Raw genomic sequence first — 23,543 nt, forward strand, 5'->3', positions numbered from 1 at the left:
GGTAACCACTAGCATTTTTCGATCTTGATCCATAGTAAGATCAAATTCTGAAGGAACACGCTTTTAAGATGAGGCTACCAAAATCTTAGAAAGTGAAACGACTACTGCTTAGATGGTGAAAATAAGTCTACTGCATGCAGTGCGTTACAAGAAGCTAATTTGTATTGATACGCATGCTCCCATCAGCTGTGTGAAATGCTTTGCAAATGTGTGGGCAAGTCACGTCAAGGTGTGTCACAAAGGCGTGTACGGCAAGTCAAGGCTATACAACTTCATCTTCAATAAACTTTATTCCCATTGGCCCAAATACAGTACATAAAAAAGGTGATCATAACTGAACATTTTACATGTGTCAAGACCATACAAATTACACAATAAATAAAAAAAATGTATAAATTAAAATAAATAAACAAACATGTGCCAAAAAAAGAAAGAAAAAGTCTTCTGAACTAGCAGATGGCTTTCACAATGTTGGGTTTTTCAAAAAGACAATACCTGCACGTTTGTATAATACTTGCATTCAGGATCACAGTTTAAGGATACAACTTTGAGCAGAGAAAGCAATGTAAACCGATGAGGGATTACAGTACAAAGGAGTACAATAAATTCTCTTTTCCATTCTAGATATTACTGGGATGTTATATATATATATAAAATACCAGTTTTACCAAAAGCTTATATCAGGTAGTGATGCTGTAGTGCTATTGGACACATTTTTAACTCAAACTCTTTAAAGTAGAAAAAGTATATCTGCCTCCCATCTTCTGATCCCACTTATATCTAGCTCGACATTCACAAAAGGCTGTTATTGCACAATATACAGACATCCCTCAGAAAGGCACTTTATCCACCCCACTCCAACCAACAATTTCCTTGAATACAAAGCACGGTTCTTTTCAACTGCGGCACACACACCTTCACCTCTGAATCTAAAAGAGAATCAAAGTAAAAAATAAAAGAAAAGAAAAAATGGCATTTTGATATATATATATATATACACACCAAATAATTAAAAACTGAAATAAAACCTAAGTGAAGAAAAAAAGAATTCGATTTTATTTAGAGGAAAATACATTAAATAAATATAGTGCAAAATTGTGTCACTCCCACTCTATATGGTACACCAGTCAGTGAAGCTAGATTTTTCCAATATATATATATATATATATATATATATATATATATATAAAAGAAAAAGTTACGTCAAAGCATTAAAGAAGGAATTACCTTCCGTCGCTTGTAAAAACCAGGTCTGGTATGCTAGCTTAGAATCATAATTAAATAAGGAGAGGATTGTTTTTTGGGCAGGTGGAGTCAAGCCAGTAGTGTGATTCTGTAGTCGGATAATTGGCTCGTCTTAAAAAAGGGGAAAAAAGATAGTGAGAATGTGTGCACCATAATCCAATGAAAAATATAATTGACCCCTCAATCCCCACCCTCTTTTCTAGATCCTCCAATCACAACTGTTGATTCCCTTTATCTGAGGGAAGAAACGGTTGCGATGGGAGGATCAAGAAAAGAGGGTGGGGTTTGAGATAGGTCAATATACCCCGAGGGTAGAAGGGCGTCTCTCATATTGGGGCCCATTTCTCCCCAAATAAGCTTCACAATAAGATCCTTTGTTCCATTGCAGTGAATGAGATGAAGATATCGAAATATAAGATGCTTTGGGAAAACCCGGCCAAAAAGCATCGTACCAGTAAGATTATCTTTGCATCATTACAAGTGAATGGAACAAAAGATTATTTTAGTGCCAAGGTGCTTGATGGAAATGGGGCCTAGTTTGTTTGACCTCAGTGAGAAGCAGAAAGCGGCAGGGTTGGTCGGTGGTTGTAAAGATCCAGTCAGGAAGCAGTGGTTTGAGTGAGTGAGGAACAGAGAGAGGAGGGTGGGTCCGTCATTGGGGTGGTGTCTGTGAGGCATCCCTCAAATGTCAGTTTGTCAGGCAATCAAGCCTGTTACATGTCCATTATTTTAGGCATCAATACCTTCCAGGTAGATGCCTTTGAGGCATCATTAGCTTGACAGGCATTAACCCTTAAGGCATAAACCAGTTGGGAGTGTTTTTTTTCCCCTACTCTCCAGACATCAACAAGCGGTTGCCTTCAAGGCACCAGTCCAGTAAGGCCGTCTCCTAGGAATCAACCAATCAAGGGAAACTGCCTTCCAGGCACCAACTTGATAGAAGTCGGCCCTTGAGGAAGATGTTCTGAAGGGTTGGCCTAGACCAGTCAGGGCACCTCCAAGGCAATGGGTGAGGAGCTGCCGCTAAGGCATAAACCAGTCAGGATGTTGCCCCATCAGGATTCTGTAGCCTCTCAGACATCAACTTGAGCGAGAACCGCCTTTCCAGGAATCAATTTGGGGGGGGGGGGGGGCATCAAACATGGGAAGGCATCAACAAGCCTACCTCCAAGGCAACAGGCATTAACTGGACAGACATCCGCCTAAGGCATCAACCCGTCAAGTTTGCCTGGAAGGCACCCACCCTAGTTAGGCAGCATGGGAGGCCTCAGCTTGTTGAGCTGCCTGGAAGGCATGGTTCTGCCTCTCAGGCATCAGCATGGTGCTGGAGGAGCTGGACCACGTATCGGAGGCGGTTTCGGAGCTCTGCAGAGCAGCCCATCTCGGCGAGCATGCTGAGGAGGTACGTGTAGGAGACACGCTCACGGCTGATGTAGGTCAGCAGGTAGGAGCCGTCAGAGGACTTGCACAGGATGACCTTGGTGTGGTCTGTGTAGAAGTTCACCTGGAGAGACGAGGAAGGAGAAGTGGTCGAGTCACGATGAAAACACGAGGCTTTAAAAAGGGATACTTCACCAAAAATAATGGCCACCGGTGATGTCATGGGGGACATTGAACCCTTGTGTTGCATTGATTACATCTCAATGAAATGATAAGGTAGCAGTCCCTATAAGACAAGGTGTTGTAGATGACAAAATAGCAACACCTGGTCTTATAGGGACTGCTATCATTCCATTGAGCTGTAATTAACCAAACACAAGGTGAATATATACAGTATACTGAACAAAGCTTTAGGTTCCACCCATATCTGGAATTTTTTATTCATCAAGACTAGTGCTGGGAAATAAAGCATTGTTATGTACAAATCAGGGTTTCCGTTAGAAAAAATTGTTGTCGGTCTCCGTGACCTGCAAGATTTCAATCTACCGGACAAATGAGATTAATTCCGGTCATAGTTTAGAATAAAGAATGTCATCCTCAAGGCATGTAGATTTATAATATTATTACTTAAAACTAGGCTACTTTTGCGTATACAGTCATTAATTAATATATTCCAAATAAAATAAGTCCCTCGATACTCCGTGCTGCTGCTGACTTGAACTAAAATAGACCGCGTATGTGGGCAGTCGGTCCGACACTAAACAGCAGTCTGTTATAATCACATTTTTATGAGCTAACGAATTCCGTTATATTGGACATTTGTATTAATTATATCAAGCGAAGAACTGAGAAAGCAGAGAGACGGCAACATTATCGTGGTTTGCGTGACGACTCTCTCCACCTCGCAACGACTTATTTGCAAAGAGTATGGCGCTGCAGAGAAGCTGATTTAGCTGTTATTGGCTCTTTTCTGGGAACCGCACAACAGCGCCCCCCACCCAACATTGGCTGAAAATGGCCGAATTGGAGTACTGATGGAATACTGCATTGTGCCGTTGCCTCTCTGGCTCTGCAGCTTCACATGCACTCGCACACCCAGCACTAAGCTCTCGCCGACAACGTCGTTGTCATTATTAGAAGCAACGAGGAAACAAATGTAATGATCGTTTCGTTCATCGCATAGGCTATTTAATTTTAGCCTATTTTAATACAATTCAAATAATCAAATTGTGCTTAGACTCAGGGAATAATTTTCACCGGACATTAAGACCGGAGATATTAAATAAGTCGGACTTCAACAGATTTTGCCGGTCAAAAACCGGTAATTACCGGCTAACGGAAACGCTGGTACAAATTCATCTACAGAATAAAAGGGGGAAGTATCGATACTTTGTGCTAACTAAGGTCCACCATCCCCTTTATTTCCCCGTCAGATAACCCCCTGGTATTATGTCTATTGACCACATTCACATGTCAGCAATTTTGCTCTTATGAGAGCAAAATGGCCACCGTGTGCAGCTTGTTCTCACCTGTAGAGTGCTATTGTTAAAGAGCATGACCAGAGCATGGTCAGTCTTCACCCACTGAAGCAGCAGAGGGGGAGGGGAGGACTGCTGTTCCTCACACTGAAGGTCTCCACCCTGGAGAGAAAACGCACACATTTCATATACAACAAAAATAATAAATAATAAGCAGGTTTGTTGATGTTAATGGATCTTTTTATATTAAAAAAAATACACTGGGTTGGGTGTCAATTTGTTTTTATCTCATTTGTTTTTGGGTGTCATTTGTCCGTTGCTAGACTGTTTCCAGTAACGCCCTGCTTGATTTGTACTTGGAATAACACATTAATTGAAACATGACTACCAAATTTATAAAAATGAAAACTAAGTATTCTCTATTGGATTATGAATTTGTAAACGCAACATAATCCATAGTCTCCTGCTTTTTCCAACCACAATGAGGTTTTATAGTTGGCCATCAACTTTAAAAATATCCCCTTTCTGGCTGTGAAAACAAACTTAAAAAAACAATGTAAGCCATAAATCCTCGTCGCTCTTCCGTACCTCCATTAGGTTCTGCTCCATATAGTTAGCCATGAGTTCTACAATCCGTTTCTGGCCACGGAGCTGCTCGGGCAGAGAGCTGGCCTGGAAGGTGAAGTGTTTGTTGTTGGTCAAGCAGTAGTGGACCGTCCTGTTGGGAGGAGTTAAGAGAATAAAGACACCATTTAGTTACAAAGCTCACTGTACACTAGGAATTGCTATTTGGAACACCAATAAAGCACTGAATGACCCGATGCTAGCTGTAACAAATACAATGCTGGTAAAATAACCAATGGCTCAGTGAAGTACTTTTGGAAAGATAATGTTCTTGGTCATAATGCCTCAAGTACTTCTGAATGGAGTTTAGTTAAGTCTTATGCTTGGTCTCAATATCAGTTATCACATATCAATATCACATAAAACCAAAAATTCCAAGATCAGTGATTAATCATTTAAATAACAAATACCGGTAAGTATTTATTTTTTTACTTTAATAAGTCACTTATGTTTAATTTCCGATTCATTTCATCATAAATGGATATCCAAATATATATTAAAAAAAGAGGTGGAGCAAGGTGGTGATGAGATGTGTTGGGGGTGTTAACCGTCTCAATACTAACCTTCTTACCGTCTTATACCATCATGCCCTCTACCTACTATACCAATAAGTCTTTACTACTATTATGCACTCAACGCTGCAGCACCCAAGTTTCAGTACGGTTTGATGAACATCGTTACTCAAGTTGTACCCTTCCTGCTGCTTTGGATAAAAGTGTCAGCTAAAATACAGAATAGAACATTTACAGTTTAAACTTGATAGGCGATTTACCCCGTTTGTCATCTAAAACTAGGCATCTACCAGCGTTGTTATCAGCGTAGAGAGGAAAGAGTATGCTGCATGCACGCACATATACAAGATATAATACTAGGGATGTCCGATATTATCGGCCTATCGATATTATCGGCCGATATTGGCATTAAAATGTGATATCGGAAAATATCGGTATCTGCTTTCAAAAAATTGTAATTTTTTATTTTTATTTTTTACATTTCTATAACCTTTATTTACCCAGGCAAGCAAGTAAGAACAAATTCTGATTTTATTTATTGTCAAAAGTATGCTTAATGTTGTGTTAATTCCACAACAAGAGATATGTAATGTTAATTACCTGAAATTATTCCGTTTTTTGGGGGGGGGGAAACCCTGCATATCGGTATCGGTTGATATCGGTATCGGCAATTAAGAGTTGGACAATATCGGTATAGGTAAAAAAAGCCAATATCGAGCATCCCTATATAATACCCATCTCAAGTTCTGCTATATGAATACATTTTAACGCACATAGAAACGAAGATAAGATGGGACCTCAAATCTAAATTTGTATCGTAAAATGTGTGCATCATTACATTAAAAAACACAGCTAAATTCATTAACTGTATGCAATTCACCTTTATTCTGTTTTGTGTATTTTTGGTAAAATGTGTATATTGTGATGAATTGTATTTATGTAGGCCTATTTGATGTATGTTATGCGTGATAACCTCTTTAGGTTGATGCCTTTTTTAATATCTTGGCTGGGGACTACAGATGAAATCTAGCCTTCTGGCTAATTCTGGCGTATTTACATTTTAATGTTGATTAATATGCACTGTCCCTTTTGTAAATAAAACGTAACCCAGTACATGCGTGTTTCTTACTTGCGCTGGTCACAGAGACTGAGGTGTGTTCCCTCGTTGAAGAGCACACCGATGCTGCGGCTGGAGAGCTGGTAGCCAAAGCCATATTTGTTGGAGTAGTCGACCCATTTAGTGACCCACATAAAGGACTGAGGCCTGGACAGACACGGAGGGTTTCTGGTGGCTGGAGGACAGAGGGAGAGGGCAAAGAAAATGCACGTCAGGAATAATGTATTTTATTTATGCAATGTATTTAAAAAAATATTACATTAAGTAGTATGATTTAAAAAAAACATTTGTACACAGGATTGTTACTTTATTTGTTCAGCTAACCTCAAAGACCTGGTTTCTTAAAAACATAAATGGATCACAAGCCTCGTTCTTGTGGGTAGCACCAAATGACAACAGTAGCAACAGTAGATGTTTCAGTACACAATAAGGGGGGCAACTCATTTTGGGTCCATGACAAAGGAATCAAGCTCCAAGATCATCAAGTTATAATGAGTCAGCATTTAAGCAAGTTATGAGTCAGTATTTATTCAGTGTCAATCAGGGTTCGAAATTAACGGGGGCTTGGGGCATAATGCCCTTGAAAATGGACAAAATGCCCTCGAAAATAAGTTAAGGGGGGCAGAAAATGCCCCCGACAGTTTACTAATTATATATATATATATATTTATCCGGTAATGGAGCGTCAGATGGAGCGGTTCAGATGACGCGCAAATAAAAAAATTCATTTGGCGGAGCCGGGAGAGGTGAGCACTGGCTGCAGGCAGCAGCAGCAGCAGCACTGCAGCCAGGTGCTAGTCAGTTTGTGTAAAAATGGCAAGCACAATATAAATCAATCTTCATTACGACTTTAAAAACAGCCATTAACATTACATAGGCCTACACACATCTTGCCATAGCGTTAGCAGTTTGTACAACACAACGCACGTTTTAACTATGGTAGCCCGACGCAGCCCGCAAGCTAATACTGTAGTCAATGAAATGTCACCGTAGCTATTAGCTACTGTAGCAGAGGAGGAAATGGGAGTCTGAGAGGCGGGGTGTTTAAAGACAATGATAGGCGTTTATTCAACATCCAAGAAGGCTAACATACAACTGTGTTTTACTAACTCCAACCGGGACTATTGCCGCTTTCGTGCCGCTTGTTGATGTTATGATCTCCTCCTAACGTTACCGGAGCTGAAGGTGCCACACGCTAAAATGTCCGTGGGGACCCGGCGCCAACCCATAGATAGTTCCAACTCACCGAATTACGTAATCCACCACAGTTGCACTCAATATTTAAATAATGTTAGTCTAAATAAATGTAGAGAGATGCATAATAATTTCAAGCAGAAAACGAATCTTTCCATTAAGAACTGACAATCAGGGAATTTAAACATGGTTGACAGTTTTTTTTGTGTTTATATTAAAGAAAGGAAAGTCTAGTGCTGGCTGAGCATAGTTTGTTTGCACTAAGTTAATACTTTGACAAATGTAGCCTATATTTTTCAGTCAGTTCGGTCTTTGTGTGCCAAACATTATTTAAGGCTGTAAACACTGTAACACTGTAAACCTTTTTATTTATTTTTTTTTATAAATGAGAAGCATGTTTAGATTTTAATAAAAATTAACGTATATCGAACCGAACCGAAAACCGTGACCCCAAAACCGTGATACGAACCGAACCGTCCATTTTGTGAACTGTCCCTACCGTTTATCATAAAAATTCAGTGCCCCCGAAATACAAAAAAAAGCCCCCGAAAATCAATTAAGGGGGCAAAAAAAGCCCCTGAAAAAAATGTTAATTTCTAACCCTGGTGTCAATGGTATGATGATCTCTCCTAACTGAGACGCAAAGGATATTGCTCAGTGTTTGCATTATATTCCAACAGAATCAGAATCGACTTGCCAAGCACTATTCTGGATTTGGCCCAAAGCATTCATACTAATGTACTGTTGCAATCTATTTTCGGCACGCCGCAATCTACAGTCTCCTTAGAGAGCGCTAAATTATACAACTAAAGTCATTTCTAGAACAGACTCATTCTTTTAGAAAGTGCTGCAGTACAATTAAAGATGCAGTTTATTTGAAGCCATAGGCCTGTGGTGAATGTATTTGGAGCAATAAGCATACAAGCATAAGAGAGCATCAAGTATTAGGACAGACTTGCTTTTGTTTTACCCAAGGCTTTGTTCTTAACGAGTTATGTCGTGATGGGCATTCAAAGTGTTATCAGCCCGACCCCTGAATGCCCATCACGAGAATTCTCGTGAATTTTTTTTTTATTAGCGATCTGAATTCATATTTCATCAACCGAGTCTACCGTTGGGAAACCAGCTCCACCAGGAGCTCAGATGTGAAAAAAGCGCCCCCTATAGTCTCCCAGATGGTAATGCACCCTTTTGGAATGGACTCAATGAAAATGTTTGAGAAAAAAAACTCCGGAATCCACATTTTACTTCTCACGCATGTAACCGGAGATTAGGGATGCATCGATTATGTTTTTTGCCACCGATACCGATCACCGATCGTCTTGAACCATATCGGCCGATACCGATCAGATATCGATCTTTTTTTATTAAAAAAAATATATATATATAATTTTTTTATATATATAAAATATATATATTATATAATTATACTTGTAGTTGTATTATCTGCGAGACATCGCCACCACTCAACAAGTCAAAATGCTCGCTATCTCCACTGTCTGTGTGTATACTCTGCTTTGGTCAAATCACATTCAGCATGCCCTCAGCAGGGTATATCTGCGGCTCTGCAGATATACCCTACTCCCTCAGCTAGCCCCGTTTGTGACTGCGATGCAAGCCGGGGCTCGAATACGCATCGAATCACTGTTATAAGACATTGATATCAGGAGCTATCTGTAGCTACTGCTAGCCGGCTATATAACGTTAAGACAACGCCTCAGTGAACTATTTAGTTGAATGGGACATTTCGTTTTGAACAGTGGGCTAACGTGAGCTAACGGAGGTATCATACACTAGTACTAGACTATTGCTGGAGCATTTGTTGATATCAGGAGCCATCAGTAGCTAGCCGGCTAGATACCGTTAGACAATGCCTTATCATGTATTAGAATAGTTGACTGGGTCATTTTGTAACGGTAGCTAACGTTAGCTCACGGAGGTCCCAGTGTCCCACTAGACTAGTGTTTACACACGGGTGCGGGAGGGGCTGGAGGAGGAGCAGACGCCGCAGCTCTTTCCATGTGTCTGAGAGAACTCAGCGAGTGAGATCTCCGCTCAGAATTGGATCATGTTTTTCGATCGGTTTTGACGATGGGCGAAAATAAAGCATCACCGATCGCATTTTTATACTGATTATCGGCCGATGACGATCGGTGGCCGATCGATCGGGGCATCCCTACCGGAGATGATCCCAGTCATTGTGGAGCCTCAACACAGCGTGTAATATGTGTTTTACAGTATACGCGTTGGATCAATAAAATGATCGATTTTTGGAATGGTGATCAGGAATTGGAATAATCCATTTGGATACCATCTGATCTCAGGTAAGGAATCTATGTTACCAGTCTTAGGATAATTAGACCTGTTTTCACAGAGATATAAGCTTTTCCCCTATATGTGATATGGCTGTTTGACTGTGCGAGCGATCAGGAACTAAGAGAATCGATTTTCAGCTTGCGTCACCAGCGTGCATACGTACACATACTATCGATAATCTAGCGTTTATTTGAAAACGATTCATAAATAGGCAGAAAAATTACAACGTTCTAGAATATTACAGTACAGGGCGTTTATCACAGATTCTTTTTTTCCCCCTTGAAAACGAGGGCTTTTCAAAATGCTATAAAAACGGAAATGAACAGATAAAAAAACAATCGCTTCGACAATGTTGACTGGAAAATGAGTCATTGATAAGAGACGGGCAGATTAGACACATAGCCATAATTTAAAACATAGATTAGGTGATATTAATGCCAACATTGAAGTGGATGGTGGGCATTCAAGCACTAAATGTGCGCCCCCTGCTGGGCACTGAAAGTGTTAAAGGAACACGCCAACTTTTGGGGAAATTAGCATATTTGCCAGTAGGTGTGCCAGTGTAGCCTAGTTCCCCACAGTCACGAAATACACAACAAAACTTTTTCGTAAACATGTTGTGACCCGTGTATTTACCACGAAGAGAAAGTTGTATTTACTTTTGTTTTCTAATACTCTATATATATTTTTTTTTGCCGAACCACTGCTGCCTGGGCGCAGTGATTTCATCACCTCAAAAGCCCCGCTTTTCAAAAAACAGGACATTTGAGGCGATGAAATCACTGCGCCCAGGCAGATTGTTCCGAGTATATATCTGCTTAGAAAAGAAAATGTCTAATTATAATTTTTTTCCCCCACATGGTAAATACACAGGTCACAACATGTTTACAGGAAAGTTTTGGAGTTGTATTTGGAGTGTATTTTGTGACTATTGGGAACTAGGCTACACTGGCACAACTACTTCCAGTGAATGAGGCTGTTCCCTAAGCCTAATTCATGCACAGAGAAGAAAAGGGTATGCATCTGCTTGTCTAACTCCAGGATAGATGGCAAATAAGCCAATTTCCCTCAATTTGGGCGTGTTCCTTTAAGAACAAAGTCTTCGGTAGAACAAAAGCCCTTAACTGAAGCCATATTCTGTACATCTTTAGTATAAACAGAGCTGCAGAGTTTTCCCATTTGAGGCCCTATAGCACTGCAATTCCTCTACTGTAATTACAGGTGTAGGACATAAAAAAAGTCACATGGACCACTTTTTTATGGCTACTCTGTTGACTCCAAACTTTGTTACATTGTTACCACAGCCATCCAAAACAGCCATAGGTCAAAATAAGATAAGAATGCCAATTTCCCCATTGTCGCAAAATCACGCCGATCTTATTGTGCGATGACTGGGTTTCCAGTGTAACTGGTGGATACTGCTGGCCTCACCAACTCTTACCTGCAGGCATGGTAGCCAGGCAGCTGTTGAGGACTTTCATGGCTGACTCAGCAACAGCTGCAGGGGTCAGGACATCTTCACATGCTAGAGAGAGAAAATAAAATTGAGAGAGGGGGAGCGAGAATTGGAAGGTAGAGGAAAAAGAGGAGTGCAGAGAAACAGATGGAGAGAGGGAGTGGAGCACATAGGAGGGAAAGAAGGGAGAGCACAAGAGAAACAGATGGGTAGAGAGAGAGGCCATAAATCACATGTGGAATTACACCACTGAAAGGCACAGAGACAGTCTACAGTAATGACTCAACCACACGAGTCAGACCCAGGACATCTGCCCTTACCAAAACAAACACTAGGCGCAGCTAGACTTTAAAATAGAAGGCAACGAAATTAAGATCCAGAGGACGGGGTAACCCTGATCCAACCGTGGAAGAGCAGAATTTGTCATGCTAAAAAAAAGTCACATCACGGCTTGAACAAAATCAACACCCGCTTTCTTGTGAATTGAAATCGAATCAGGTAATCAAGTGTCGATACCCAGCCCTACAGTATAATACATTTACACTGTACATTTTTTCAAAGTGTGTTATACTGCTGAGTGTACAATGTCATTTTGTTGGGCGTAACCTACGCTCAGTGCTGCTGGCCACAGTGACTTTGAAGGAGCGCGAGATGGACTTCCTGGACTCCTCCTCAGCAGGAGTAGCCTCCAGAGGAACCGAGCTCACCAGCTGACCAGTCGGCGATGGCACCTGGACAGGAAGAAGAGAAAGAGTTCACGTCAGTTTCGCATGACTTGAAAAATAATAAAAAAAAAAAAAAAGGGACCAGCTTCCTTCCATGCATTTAGAATACTGGATGTAAAGGATAGAATTGTTTACAGATTAATCTTTGCATCTTTATTTGACTTTATGAACTTTTCATTTCTGCTAAATTGTCCCTTGCGTGTAAATAAAAAAAAGTCCTTCAGACAATGTCCCATGCTTCCCCGCCGCTAGTGGTGTTCAGTGGTGATGAGGAAATAGTCATACAAAATCGGGGGAAAACAATGTAGTTCCTCTTGGAATCAATTCAGCTCTTTAATAGTTAACTAAACAGGCGAGTTCATTGTGATTAAGGATTTGGCAGATAAACGTCCTGCCGTTCAAAGCTCTCAGGCCGGAATAATAAACTTTTATTAAAAACATTTAGAATAAAATAAAAAAGATGGGTCAGACCATTCACTAACTTAGCGAGCTTTACTCCATGCAGATAGTCTTAGTTGCTAGAAAATAGGATTCTGCCAAACGTGGAGCAGTACCATTCTCAGACCTCCAGTGTACTACCCTCAAATAGACTCTTAGTGAATTTCACTGTGATGAAAATCCAAATGACTCAACCACTAACTAATCTAACTGAAATACAATTCAGCAGTTAAAAACCTTAAAAGGTTGCCTGAATGGGACATAATGGCTCCTTTTCAATGATAGTTAAATACAAAAAGAATAATAATGAAGTAAATCTCTCCTTTACATCAAAGTCAATTGTATACCTGTATGCAATTTACAGAAATGCCTTCTCTAAATAAAACAATGTCGACTCCACAATGACTTTCAGTGATTGACTATAATCCTGCATTAAAAAAATCTCTCTAGTATGGTGCATCATCTGCCAGCGTCATCAGAAAGATTACCCTATCCAACTGAAATACTGAAACGCTGTCACAAAGGGGAACACCCCATTTCTGAATTCATACATTATTCCTTTGGTCTAAGACAGTCCCAAAATGTGAAAATGAACACATCTCATCCAAATCGAAAAATAGAGTGCCAAAACTCTAATTTATGATGTTGGGTATAAAGTCTGAAGCTGCTCCATATGATACAGTGGAATATCTACAATGAATGAATTGAGAAATAATTCATAGACGACACTGAGGTTCATAGGTACATGTTCCATTTTGAACATGTGACCACTTGTGGTAATTTGGATATGAAAAGAAGAAAAACCATTTTGCGGGTCCCACAAAATCCGTCCCCCATTCATCAGTCAATGGAGCAGCTCCAGACTTCATCAATAGTCATCCAGTCATCTCTTGTTTCTGGCTTTGGGAGAGAGTAGCTCATGTTCACAAACATTGATTAGCTCTTTAGGCTATGGAGATAACATTCTTAAATTTAAGAATAATTTAAACGTGTATAGAGATGACGTACTTCGTTGGGGCCCACTGTTTTATAGCTGATCTGCCGACTGATGGAACATTTGACGATGCCCGAAACCAGCTTGGAGATGTCCTTCTCATCCTTCTCCTCGCATGGAATTTTCTCCACTGTTGACAACAAGCAGCGTACACTCAATGAACACAAGCTGGGAGAAATGCCATCTGGTTGTGGAGATGTGCTCAGACAAATACATTTGGCTCATTTACATTTTATATTTTTTTAAGGACAGCCTTTGCTCAGCAAAAAGGTAAACAAATATAAGTATAAAACACTTAAGGTCAGTCGACCCACCCTTATATTCTACAAGCTTATGTGACGATACAGAGTAGAGACAGAATAGAGAAAAATAATATATGTACACAGGTATATAAACCAGTAGCAGTGTTGCTGCTTACCTTTGGCTTTCTTCTTGCCAAAGAGGCTCTTAGCCACCTTGGTGAAGAATTTCTTGGCAGGGCTGGGAGGGTGGAGCTCTGGCACCATCACACAACTACTGGGGGGCAGCTTATCTGGGGTGAAACCCTGAATAGAAGGAGGAGGGAGATGAGGGGAGGAATAAATAGGAGGGAAATAGAAGACCAAAGAAGGGAGGAAGGGAAAGAAGAACAGATGGAAATAGAGCAAGAGATAAGATGGAAAGGGTGATCAAAGAAAGTGGAGAGAGAGAGAGGTTTAGGATGGAGAAGCGCTGGTGCAAGGTCTGCATTTTAATCAACCACACTTAGCATGATGAATCCAGGTGCAACGTCACAGTGCTGATCAGTGGGAACGCGGCGTCCACAGGAGCCTGACTGGATAATGCATGATGTCCCAAAACGGAGAAGGCGGAGAGGCAAGGACCGTCATTCACAACCGACCGAGAGCTATTAATAATGAAAGGCTGGAGTAAGATGTCAAATCTGAGTCGAGCTTATACTCTATCATAAATATATTTAGAAATAAAAAAGGTACTGTACTAGGGGCCTCCCTTGGACTAAATAAATGTTTAATGATCATAGGCCTGTTGACTTGAATCATGTTAAGTTGATTTCATTGACAAATCCTTTTCCAATTGTGCTTTCCACATGCAATCACGCACACGGACCTCTTACATCTCATGCTTAACAGAGACGTTCTCTTAATTCTTCAGGAAATATCATTCAGCATTACAGGGAATAACCAGTGAACATACTTTGGTGAAGAACTCGTGGCTGAGGATTTGGTCGAGGGTGAGTCGCTCGCAGGGGTTTTTCTGCAGGATGCCAGAGATGAGTTTCTGGGCGGCGGGAGAGAGGGTCGAGGGCAGATTGTACCGAACCTCCTTTATGCACTTATAAGTCTCTTTCAGGTCCAGCGTCTCGAAGGGAGGGCTCCCACACATGAGCGTGTACCTGGGCATGGACAAGAAGGGGTCGGTAGGTCAGCTGAGAAGACCATGCAGTCTAACCTTAAAACTATGACTCAATCAGGAGTCAGGACAATATGATAAGATTTATACCATATCGCTGCTGGCGGGACAAAACCTTGTAACTTCAAAAACCCAACTTTTCAGCAGATGAAAAAAACAAACACAGATTTGAGGGCGAATAGAGTTATGAGGTTTAGACAGATGATTGGTTTAATGCTTTCCCATTGTGTAGACTTTGTAAAACCACACACACATGGAGGATGATCTACTGAGTTGATAGATAAAAAAAATTAAAATAAAAAATTATGAGGTTGTCCCGCCAGCAGCGATATGCAAAAGCAAGTGGACCATTTACCTTCAGTTATAACTTATAAGTGTAGAGGCCATTATCGACCTAGCCAAATATTCGTACCCGACAATACAAATACCTCAAAATCTAAATTAAAATAAAATGGCACAAAGCAATTCATTCAAACCAAATAGACCACCGAAGTGACCTTATATTTGGCCCGGCCCCCCTGGTTCCAAAACTGCTATACTTGGAGAAAAAAAATATATATATACACTGTATGTCTGCTTAAAAACTATGAATAAACCAAATTAAACCGTAACTTTGATTATTTCCCAGAGACACATTATCCAGTTTGCTTGATTTAGCCGAACGCCCCCTGGAAAACTGCCATTCTGCAGCAGCGATGTCCCAACGAAAGATATTTGCTACAGAATACAATAAATTAATTGCCCTTTAGCTATGCTGTGGAACAGCCATTTACGCTCTGCCACGTTTCCTGTGGGACTGCCATTGAACCGTCTGGTGTCTGCTGGCTAGCCATAGAGCTTCACAGCCAATTGTCACAACATTGATCTGGGGGGCGGATAGTAAGTTACGCAAGTTGTAATTTATTGTCCACCAGGGGAAATTATTCCTCTGCATTTGACCCACTATAACCACTCGGGAGCAGTGGGCAGCCACAAGCACCTGGGGACCAACTCCAGCTGTAATGCCAGTACCTTGGTCAAGGGCAATGACAGGCTTCCTGTCCGACACCACTGGTAAATTCAAATGTGCAGTAGATCTAGATAAGGACTATTTCATGGCATGTAGACAGCTGTTTCAGCTCTACTGAGACACAAATTCCTGCCTGAACAGGCAATTTCAGTTCACAAGCAATTTTTTGCTTTCATAAAATACCATTACTACAAGTACAGCAAAAGTATTTTAAGATCTGCTTACATTACACAGCCAAGGGACCAGACATCAGACTCCGTTCCGTGGCCCTGTCTATGGAGCACTTCGGGAGCCAGGTAGTTAGGAGTTCCACAGATGGTTCTGCAGAGTGGAGGAAACAATGTAATGTTATGTCGACAGCAGAGCTGAAACTGCTCAGTGTTCCAATGATTCAAATGTTTAGTCTAGCCACTTATGCGATTATGGCAACAGTATACAAAAAAAAGCATACTTTTTCCTCTGCTCAACACTCTCTAGTTTAGCAGCCAGGCCGAAGTCTCCCAACCGTAGTTCCATGTTCTCGTTGACAAAAAAGTTGCCTGACAAGAGACAAAGTAATTTGTACAGTCAGCATTCCACAGGCAACACGGGTTTTCACATACCGCAAGCCAAACTGCATTTCAGGCACGCTTTTGAGGGTGGAATTTAAAGCTGGTGACACAACACTACTACTGCTGCTATAGAGCTTCACTAATGACAAACCAGCAACGCCAAGAGTGTTTCACAAAAAAGGTAACTGGATAGACCTTTGCTTAACAAAATTGGTTAAAAGGTAGGTGATAAGTTACTGAAAATTAAACGTACCTAATTTGAGGTCTCTGTGCAGGATGCCTCTGTTGTGGAGGTATTTGAGGCCCGATATAATCTGTCGCAGATAGTAGCGCACCTCTGGGTCCGTCAGTGTATGTCTCGCCTTCCAAATGTGTGCCAGCGACTGCAGAGACGGGGCAATGAGTGTTAACGCCAAAAACCCATGTCCTTCAAAGGGGACCATAGAACTGTACACAGAGCTGGACCGTACAAGTGCTACACACAAACACACCTTCACCATAACACATCTTAACCTTGGGCTCCCAGCAATGCAGTAAAACCGCCTACACACAAACACTGCACATTGCAATCTACACAGGGCCAAAAAAACAAACTAGAAAACATTTTCAGCAAGATGTGCACCCACCCACAAACCCAACAGTCTCACCTTGCGACTGCAGAGCTCAAGGAATATATAAATGTTATCTTGGTCTTCAAAATGATGGGAGAATTTCACCACATGCTTGTGCGAGAGGGTTTTGTGAAGCTCTATCTCATTTGTGATCTGTCAAAAAGAAAAATACAGCATAGTTCCAGTCAATTGACAGGTCACTTTTTACTGGCTGCAGGGCCACAAAACAGACAGTGCAGAGTGGCAGAATAAAATAGAGGGGGGTGAAGGCTAGGGTCAGGAGCCTTATTTCTAATTGCACCAATAAGTAATTTTACACACTAAAAGGTAATAGTCATAATTGTCAGCTGATCGATTAGTTGATTCAATCGACAAATGATTAGTCAAGTAATGGCCTTGAGAGGAGGGCAGTGCAGGGGTTCTGTACCTTGTCTCTCTGGTGGGGTTTGGACACCCTGCTCTGTGGAATCACCTTCACTGCGTACATTTTGTTGCTGGAGAGATCGGTCATCTCGTAGCATCGTGCAAACCCCCCCTAGATGGGGGGAAAAAAGAGATCAGACAGGACGGGTCAGTTACACCCTACAGCAGCAGCAGGTTGTAAAGCTGCAATGGCCATCAATCATCAAGCCCCGGCAACAAAGACAGCCTTTGATTCCTCTAGGATCAATAGCTGTACAACAGCCAAAAAAATGATAGAAATGTTTTCCAACAATGACGTCTTCTACAAACTGCAGCCATACAAACACAGATCATTTGGTAAAACAGTCTGGACCACTTGGACCAGACGGTTTGATCATCATATGAAGGGAAAACAGATGAAATGGGCATTAGAAATATGAAACGTTTCTCTCAAGTTATGGTTTTCTCACCCCTACTGCAGCATACAAACTGCAGGGTTAAGGGCATCCATCCATCAAATGAAGAGAAGCGATCAAGTCAGGATAACCAATCCGAAATAACGTTAGAAATACTGTAGGTGTTGCTTCTCTTAATTCCCCCCTCCACTTAGTCATGTGTCTTTTCCTGCTGCATCACAAAGGCAATTGGAATTCCATTGACAAATCAAATGATCCATCAAAGTCATACATTACAAATGAGTCTTTCATTTACTCTGGCTTTTAATATCAAGCCGATTGATGTAATTTGATTAACTCAATATCATGTCCGTCTCCTTGTAAGGCAACTGTAAGATGTTGAAATCTACAATCGTGAAGATTTATTGTACGACTATCGATTTAAATGTATTGCAGTTTTTTTTTTAATATATATATATATATATATATATATATATATATATATATTTGCATGGCTTGACGGACCATGAATGAAGTAGACTACCGAATTTAACAATAAGACATTAAAAACGTGTTATTTCAGTTCATCCCATCAATCATTCTTCGACTACGATTCTTCCAATATTAAACATCGCACCAGGTCTAGTCTGTCTCCGAGGAGCGGCTGAGGAGGCAGGCAGACTGGCTGCTGCATTCATTAACCGTGAGACTGACGAGACGCTCTCCAGCTCTGCGGCAGGAGACAGACGCGGCTTGCGGCTCGAAAGGAGCCCATCGTGATGATGGTGCAACATGTTGATAGAATCATGCAAACCTTCCATACGGCAAGTCAACCATTATCAACACAGTATACAAGGTTTGCTTGACGCACATTGTAAAGCTACTGCTGGTTCGTTCATTGGCCTACATATGGTTTGTGAATGGACGTTTATTCTAATTGTATTTTGCGATAAGGAGTTTTTAAAATCACAAAAACGTTTTGTCAACCACACGTTTGGAACCGTGTGACTTGGCACTGTGCGTGTGTGTGCGTGTGCGTGTTGGGCGCACCTTGCATTCGATTCATTTGGGAATGAATGACGCGCGCAGCTGGAAAATATTTAGTCATCATCATATCCAACACGAGGCCCTTTCCCGTAATGTACATTCATTTATCACATAATGAGATAATGTATAAATCGTAGCTGAATCACAATCTAAAATAAGTATCATTAGATTGTGTGTGTGAGTAGAGGCTTAATAGCAGCCTCAAGAAACATTCTGATGTTACAGGCTTACAACAGCCCAGAAATACATTAATTGCCAACAGAACAAGCCTATTGTTGCCGCCTCTCCAAATATACCAAACGGTCAAATAAATTCATAACAAATAAATAATAGATCGGTGATGATGTTGGCGATAAGCTACCTTTCCCAAAAGCTTCCCTTTGCTGTAGCATCTCCCCGTCTTGGAGTCGGTCACCACCTGGGCGACTTCTGGCTTGATCTGCTCGGGTTTATTATTATTCCTGCTGGTCTTCACCGGCGGAGCGGCTTGTTGCGGCGGTCCTGCTGGTCCACGAGCCTCCGGACAAGGCTTGAATAAATCCGGATTCATCGTGTGACACGTGGTGCGCTGAGTAGCGGTGAAACAACCGGTCTCCATTCGACACGAAGGTATAAGTAGTTCACAGTATGGAAGTTAATAAATCCTCGCTCTTGTCAACCGCGCTCCTGTACACAATGCGTACCGTCCATTCAATCCTATCCATTTGGCCCAACGGGGAAAGTTCCCCGGCTTATAAACGAGGAGCCTGCGTCACGGGAAGGGGGCGGGTGTATATGAGATGACTTCACGGGCAGGGGGGCGCGTGGATTGAGAGGTGGCGACACACTTGTAGAGAAAACTCAAGACGGATTGCCAACTCTGCCCCCTCTCTGCAAATAATATGAATGAAACACACCCCATGAACGTCACGTTGATGCTGGATTTAGTGCATACAGTAACCTAGACCCCCCAACCATGTTGGAAGACTGATTGGTTGATTATTAACATATTGCAGAATGGGTACAGTACAGTACAGCTCAATACATACAATTGTTAAGGGGATGCAGACCAAGTTTCAAGTTTCTTTATTAGTTGTCAATGTCATACAGAAGTACAGAATACTTTGATACAAAATGCTTCTTTCTGTTACGCTCCAGACTGTGCTAGACAAAAATAGATAAGTATAAAATTAAATTAAATAAGTATAGCAAGTGTTAAGGTTAGAGGTTCTATGTAGGATTGTTAGTAACTGTCTAACTGCATATATAACTGTTTCCACTAGAGGGCGCTCTAGGCAGAGCCACTCTTGATACCACCAGGTGGCGAGTATAAATAGAGATGTCTCCTCCCCCTCTACCTCTTTCTCCACCAGCCTCTCAGTGAGAGGAGAACTCATGTGCTGCTGCTCATTTACATTTACATTTAGTAATTTAGCTGACGCTTTTATCCAAAGCGACTTACAAGTTCTGTACAACAAGCCATCAGGAAGGGCACAACTCTATCAGCTAAGTAACAATGTTCATCAAAGTGTTGAGTGCTACAGTGTAGGTTAGTAGGTAAGTGCATGACAGTATGGTTAGTTAGGGTTAGATTTTTTATTTTCTTTTTAATTCAGATAACGGTTGAAGAAGTGCGTCTTTAGTCGACGGCGAAATATCGGATGTGTTTCGGCTGTCCTAACTGGGGTGGGTAGTTCATTCCACCATTGTGGGGCAAGGACTGAGAATAGGCGACTTCTCTTTGATGACCCTCCCGGAGCTTGGATAGGAGTAGGTCTGAGGCGGCCAGAAGATGCAGAGCGTAGGGGTCTTGAGGGTGTGTAGTTAGAGACCATTGACCGGAGGTAGGCGGGAGCGGTTCCCTTTGCCGCACGGTATGCTAGGTCGAGGGCCTTGAAGCGGATTCGTGCAGCAATGGGGAGCCAGTGCAGGTCCCTAAGAAGTGGGGTGACATGGGCCGACTTCGGTAGGTTTGAGATCAGGCGGGCCGCTGCGTTCTGAATGAGTTGAAGAGGCTTAGTGGCAGTGGCCGGGAGGCCAGCGAGCAGTGCGTTGCAGTAGTCGAGGCGGGAGATGACTGTTGATTGGACGAGGAGTTGGGTGGCTTCTTTTGTCAGGAAGGGGCGGATCCTTCTGACGTTGCTCAGGAGGAATCGGCAGGTTCTGGTTGTCGCTGCGATGTGAGCAGAGAAGTTCAACTGCTCGTCGAGGACAACACCAAGGTTCTTGGCGGTCGGGGACGCGGTCACAGCTGCATTCTCGACTGTGATGGAAAGGTCGGTCAGGGGGGAGGATTTGGCCGGCAGGTGGAGCAATTCTGTTTTGCTTAGGTTCAGTTTGAGGTGGTTGGTCATCATCCAGGCGGAGATGTCGGACAGACAGGCCGAGATCCGCTCAGAGACGTGGATATCTGAGGGAGGGAAGGAGAGGAAGAGTTGAGTATCGTCGGCATAACAATGGTAGGAGAAGCCATGAGACGTGATAATGTTACCCAGTGATTTAGTGTAGAGGGAGAAGAGAAGAGGTCCTAAAACCGAGCCCTGGGGGACACCCGTCCGCAGGGGGCGGGTGGCCGACAGGGTCCCTCTCCATGACACTTGGTAGGAGCGGTAATTGAGGTATGATGACAGCCATGTCAGCGCAGAGCCAGCCCCTCCCATTCCTGCGAGGGCCGCGAGGAGGATCTGGTGGTTGACTGTGTCGAAGGCTGCAGATAGATCTAGGAGAATCAGGACAGAGGAGAGGCCTTTCGCTTTTGCTAAGTGAAGTGCCTCTGTGACCGCAATGAGGGCTGTCTCTGTGGAGTGACCAGTCCTGAAGCCTGACTGATTAGGGTCTAGGAGGTCATTCTGTAAGAGATAAGCAGTAAGTTGGTTGGATACAGCACGTTCAAGTGTTTTAGAAAGGAAGGAGAGAAGAGAGACAGGACGGTAGTTGCCTATGACGGTAGGGTTCAGAGATGTTTTTTTTTATGAGGGGCGTGACTCTGGCTTGTTTTAGGGAGGTGGGGACCACCCCCGAGTTGAGTGAGGAGTTGATGGTTGCAGTTAGGAATGGGAGGATGTCTGGTGCTATGGTCTGGAGGAGTGGGGAGGGTAGCCGGTCCAGCTGGCATGTAGTCGGACGGTTCGACGTTACCAGTGTCAGGGTCTCGGCTTCTGTAATGGGAGAGAAAGATGACAGAGTGAAGGATGAGGTTCTCGATTCAGCATTTGGAATGGGTGGGGGTTGGGAGAAGGAGCTCCGGATGTTCTCCACTTTTTCCTCAAAGAAGATCGCAAAGTCTTCGGCAGAGAAAGATGAGGGAGGGGGGTGGGGGGGGAGTGAGGAGGGAGGACATGGTAGCATGCAGTTTGCGAAGATTCTTGGCAGAGGCCTCGATCCTATGGTGAAAGAAAGAAGCTTTGGCATTAGTAATGGTTTTGGAGAATGTTAACAAGAGGTTGTGATATGTGTCGATGTCAGCAGTGAGGCGTGACTTTCTATACTTCCTTTCAGCTGCTCTCAGGACCTGTCTTTGTTCTCTCACTGGATCTGTCAGCCATGGACTGGGTGGGGAACGGCGGGCAGGTTTCTCAACGAGGGGACAGAGCTTGTCGAAGGAGGTTGCAAGGGCTGAGAGGAGGGTGGAGGTTGCCATCTCTGTGGAGAGAGCAGAGAAGGTGTCACTCAAAGGTAGAGCGGATAGTATGTCAGAGGAGAGGATGGAGGGGGATAGGGAGGGCAGGTTGCGTCTCATACCATGTGAATGAATAAACCACACCGTTTACAGGCTAAAGATAGAAACCATGCCTCTTGACCACATTATTGTCGCCCTATAGCCGGATTCTGTCAACAGGTTATGGGCCCAGATCACGCCGGGGCGAAATAATAAGGGTAGCAAGTTTAGCTGAAGTATAGGCTAGGTTAGCGCCGGGAGCACCGCGTGGCTAGACGCTAGGCCAACAAGAGCTAAAGCTACCAAGAGGATGGCGACCAAGGGAAGGAGCAAATGGCCCTCATTCAATGGAAAAGCAGAGGACTACGAGCTCTGGGAAGAGCGCATGTTATGCTGCATGCACGGTGCGGGACTGAAGGCGATGATCTTGACAGCCCCCACGGGACCACTGACGGCGGAAGAGCAAGCCCTGGACGAACAGCGTAACGCAGACGCGTACTGTGAGTTAGCGCCACTGCTCGACGACACCAGCTTGGGGCTGATATTCCGCGACACTAAAGACAAAGGCAGAGAAAGCCTGGAGGTGTTGAGAGAGCATTACATCGGGCGAGGAAGGCCCCGAGTCGTGGCCCTCTACATAACACTAACAGGACTGAGGAAGGGGCACACCGAGACGGTGACCAAATACGTCATCAGAGCTGAGCAGTCCATGACGGCATTGAAGAGTGCAGGAGAAGCACCAAGCGATGGGCTAATGATGGCGATGGTGATGATGGGACTACCGGAGCTGTACAAAATTCTCTTAGCCTTACCAGAGAAAGACTTTCGTCTTGTTTACATCAGGGTCCCCCATTTTCAATTAATCATATAACACATATATATAACACAGACATTGTTTTGTTTTGAGAAATTAATGACTGTTAATTTACCGGTACAATTCAGATTTAATTGACTGTAAATGCCTTGATTCAGAGGCAGGGTAATTATAGTTTGTATTTGTAT

General features: G+C 42.7%; 1 protein-coding gene across 1 annotated transcript; it reads right to left on the reverse strand.

Moving 5' to 3' along the window:
• Window positions 1–271: 271 nt before the first annotated feature.
• plk3 (polo-like kinase 3) lies at window positions 272–19,593 on the reverse strand. Its single transcript, XM_084327324.1, has 15 exons — window positions 19,266–19,593; window positions 17,488–17,595; window positions 17,097–17,213; window positions 16,703–16,832; window positions 16,350–16,437; window positions 16,124–16,219; window positions 14,674–14,872; window positions 13,898–14,024; window positions 13,494–13,609; window positions 11,933–12,053; window positions 11,308–11,391; window positions 6,369–6,531; window positions 4,692–4,821; window positions 4,155–4,265; window positions 272–2,749 (listed from the first exon to the last, which is right to left on the reverse strand). The coding sequence occupies exons 1-15, from the start codon at window positions 19,500–19,502 to the stop codon at window positions 2,552–2,554; spliced, it is 2,025 nt and encodes a 674-aa protein (XP_084183450.1). The 5' UTR covers window positions 19,503–19,593; the 3' UTR covers window positions 272–2,551.
• Between the last annotated feature and the right edge of the window lie 3,950 nt (window positions 19,594–23,543).

Source organism: Notolepis coatsorum, assembly GCF_963971535.1.
Source record: "Notolepis coatsorum genome assembly, chromosome: 13".
In the NCBI taxonomy this organism is placed as follows: Eukaryota; Metazoa; Chordata; class Actinopteri; order Aulopiformes; family Paralepididae; genus Notolepis; species Notolepis coatsorum.

What these genes read in the sequence shown, in the direction of transcription:
- plk3 (XM_084327324.1), bottom strand. Translation starts at nt 19,502, where the DNA reads ATGGAGACCGGTTGTTTCACCGCTACTCAGCGCACCACGTGTCACACG. An exon ending in CCTGGCTACCATGCCTGCAG is followed by an intron (nt 6,532 to 11,307) that starts GTAAGAGTTGGT and finishes TCTGTCCTCCAG; the next exon opens with CCACCAGAAACCCTCCGTGT. An exon ending in TGGAGCAGAACCTAATGGAG is followed by an intron (nt 4,266 to 4,691) that starts GTACGGAAGAGC and finishes TTTTCTCTCCAG; the next exon opens with GGTGGAGACCTTCAGTGTGA.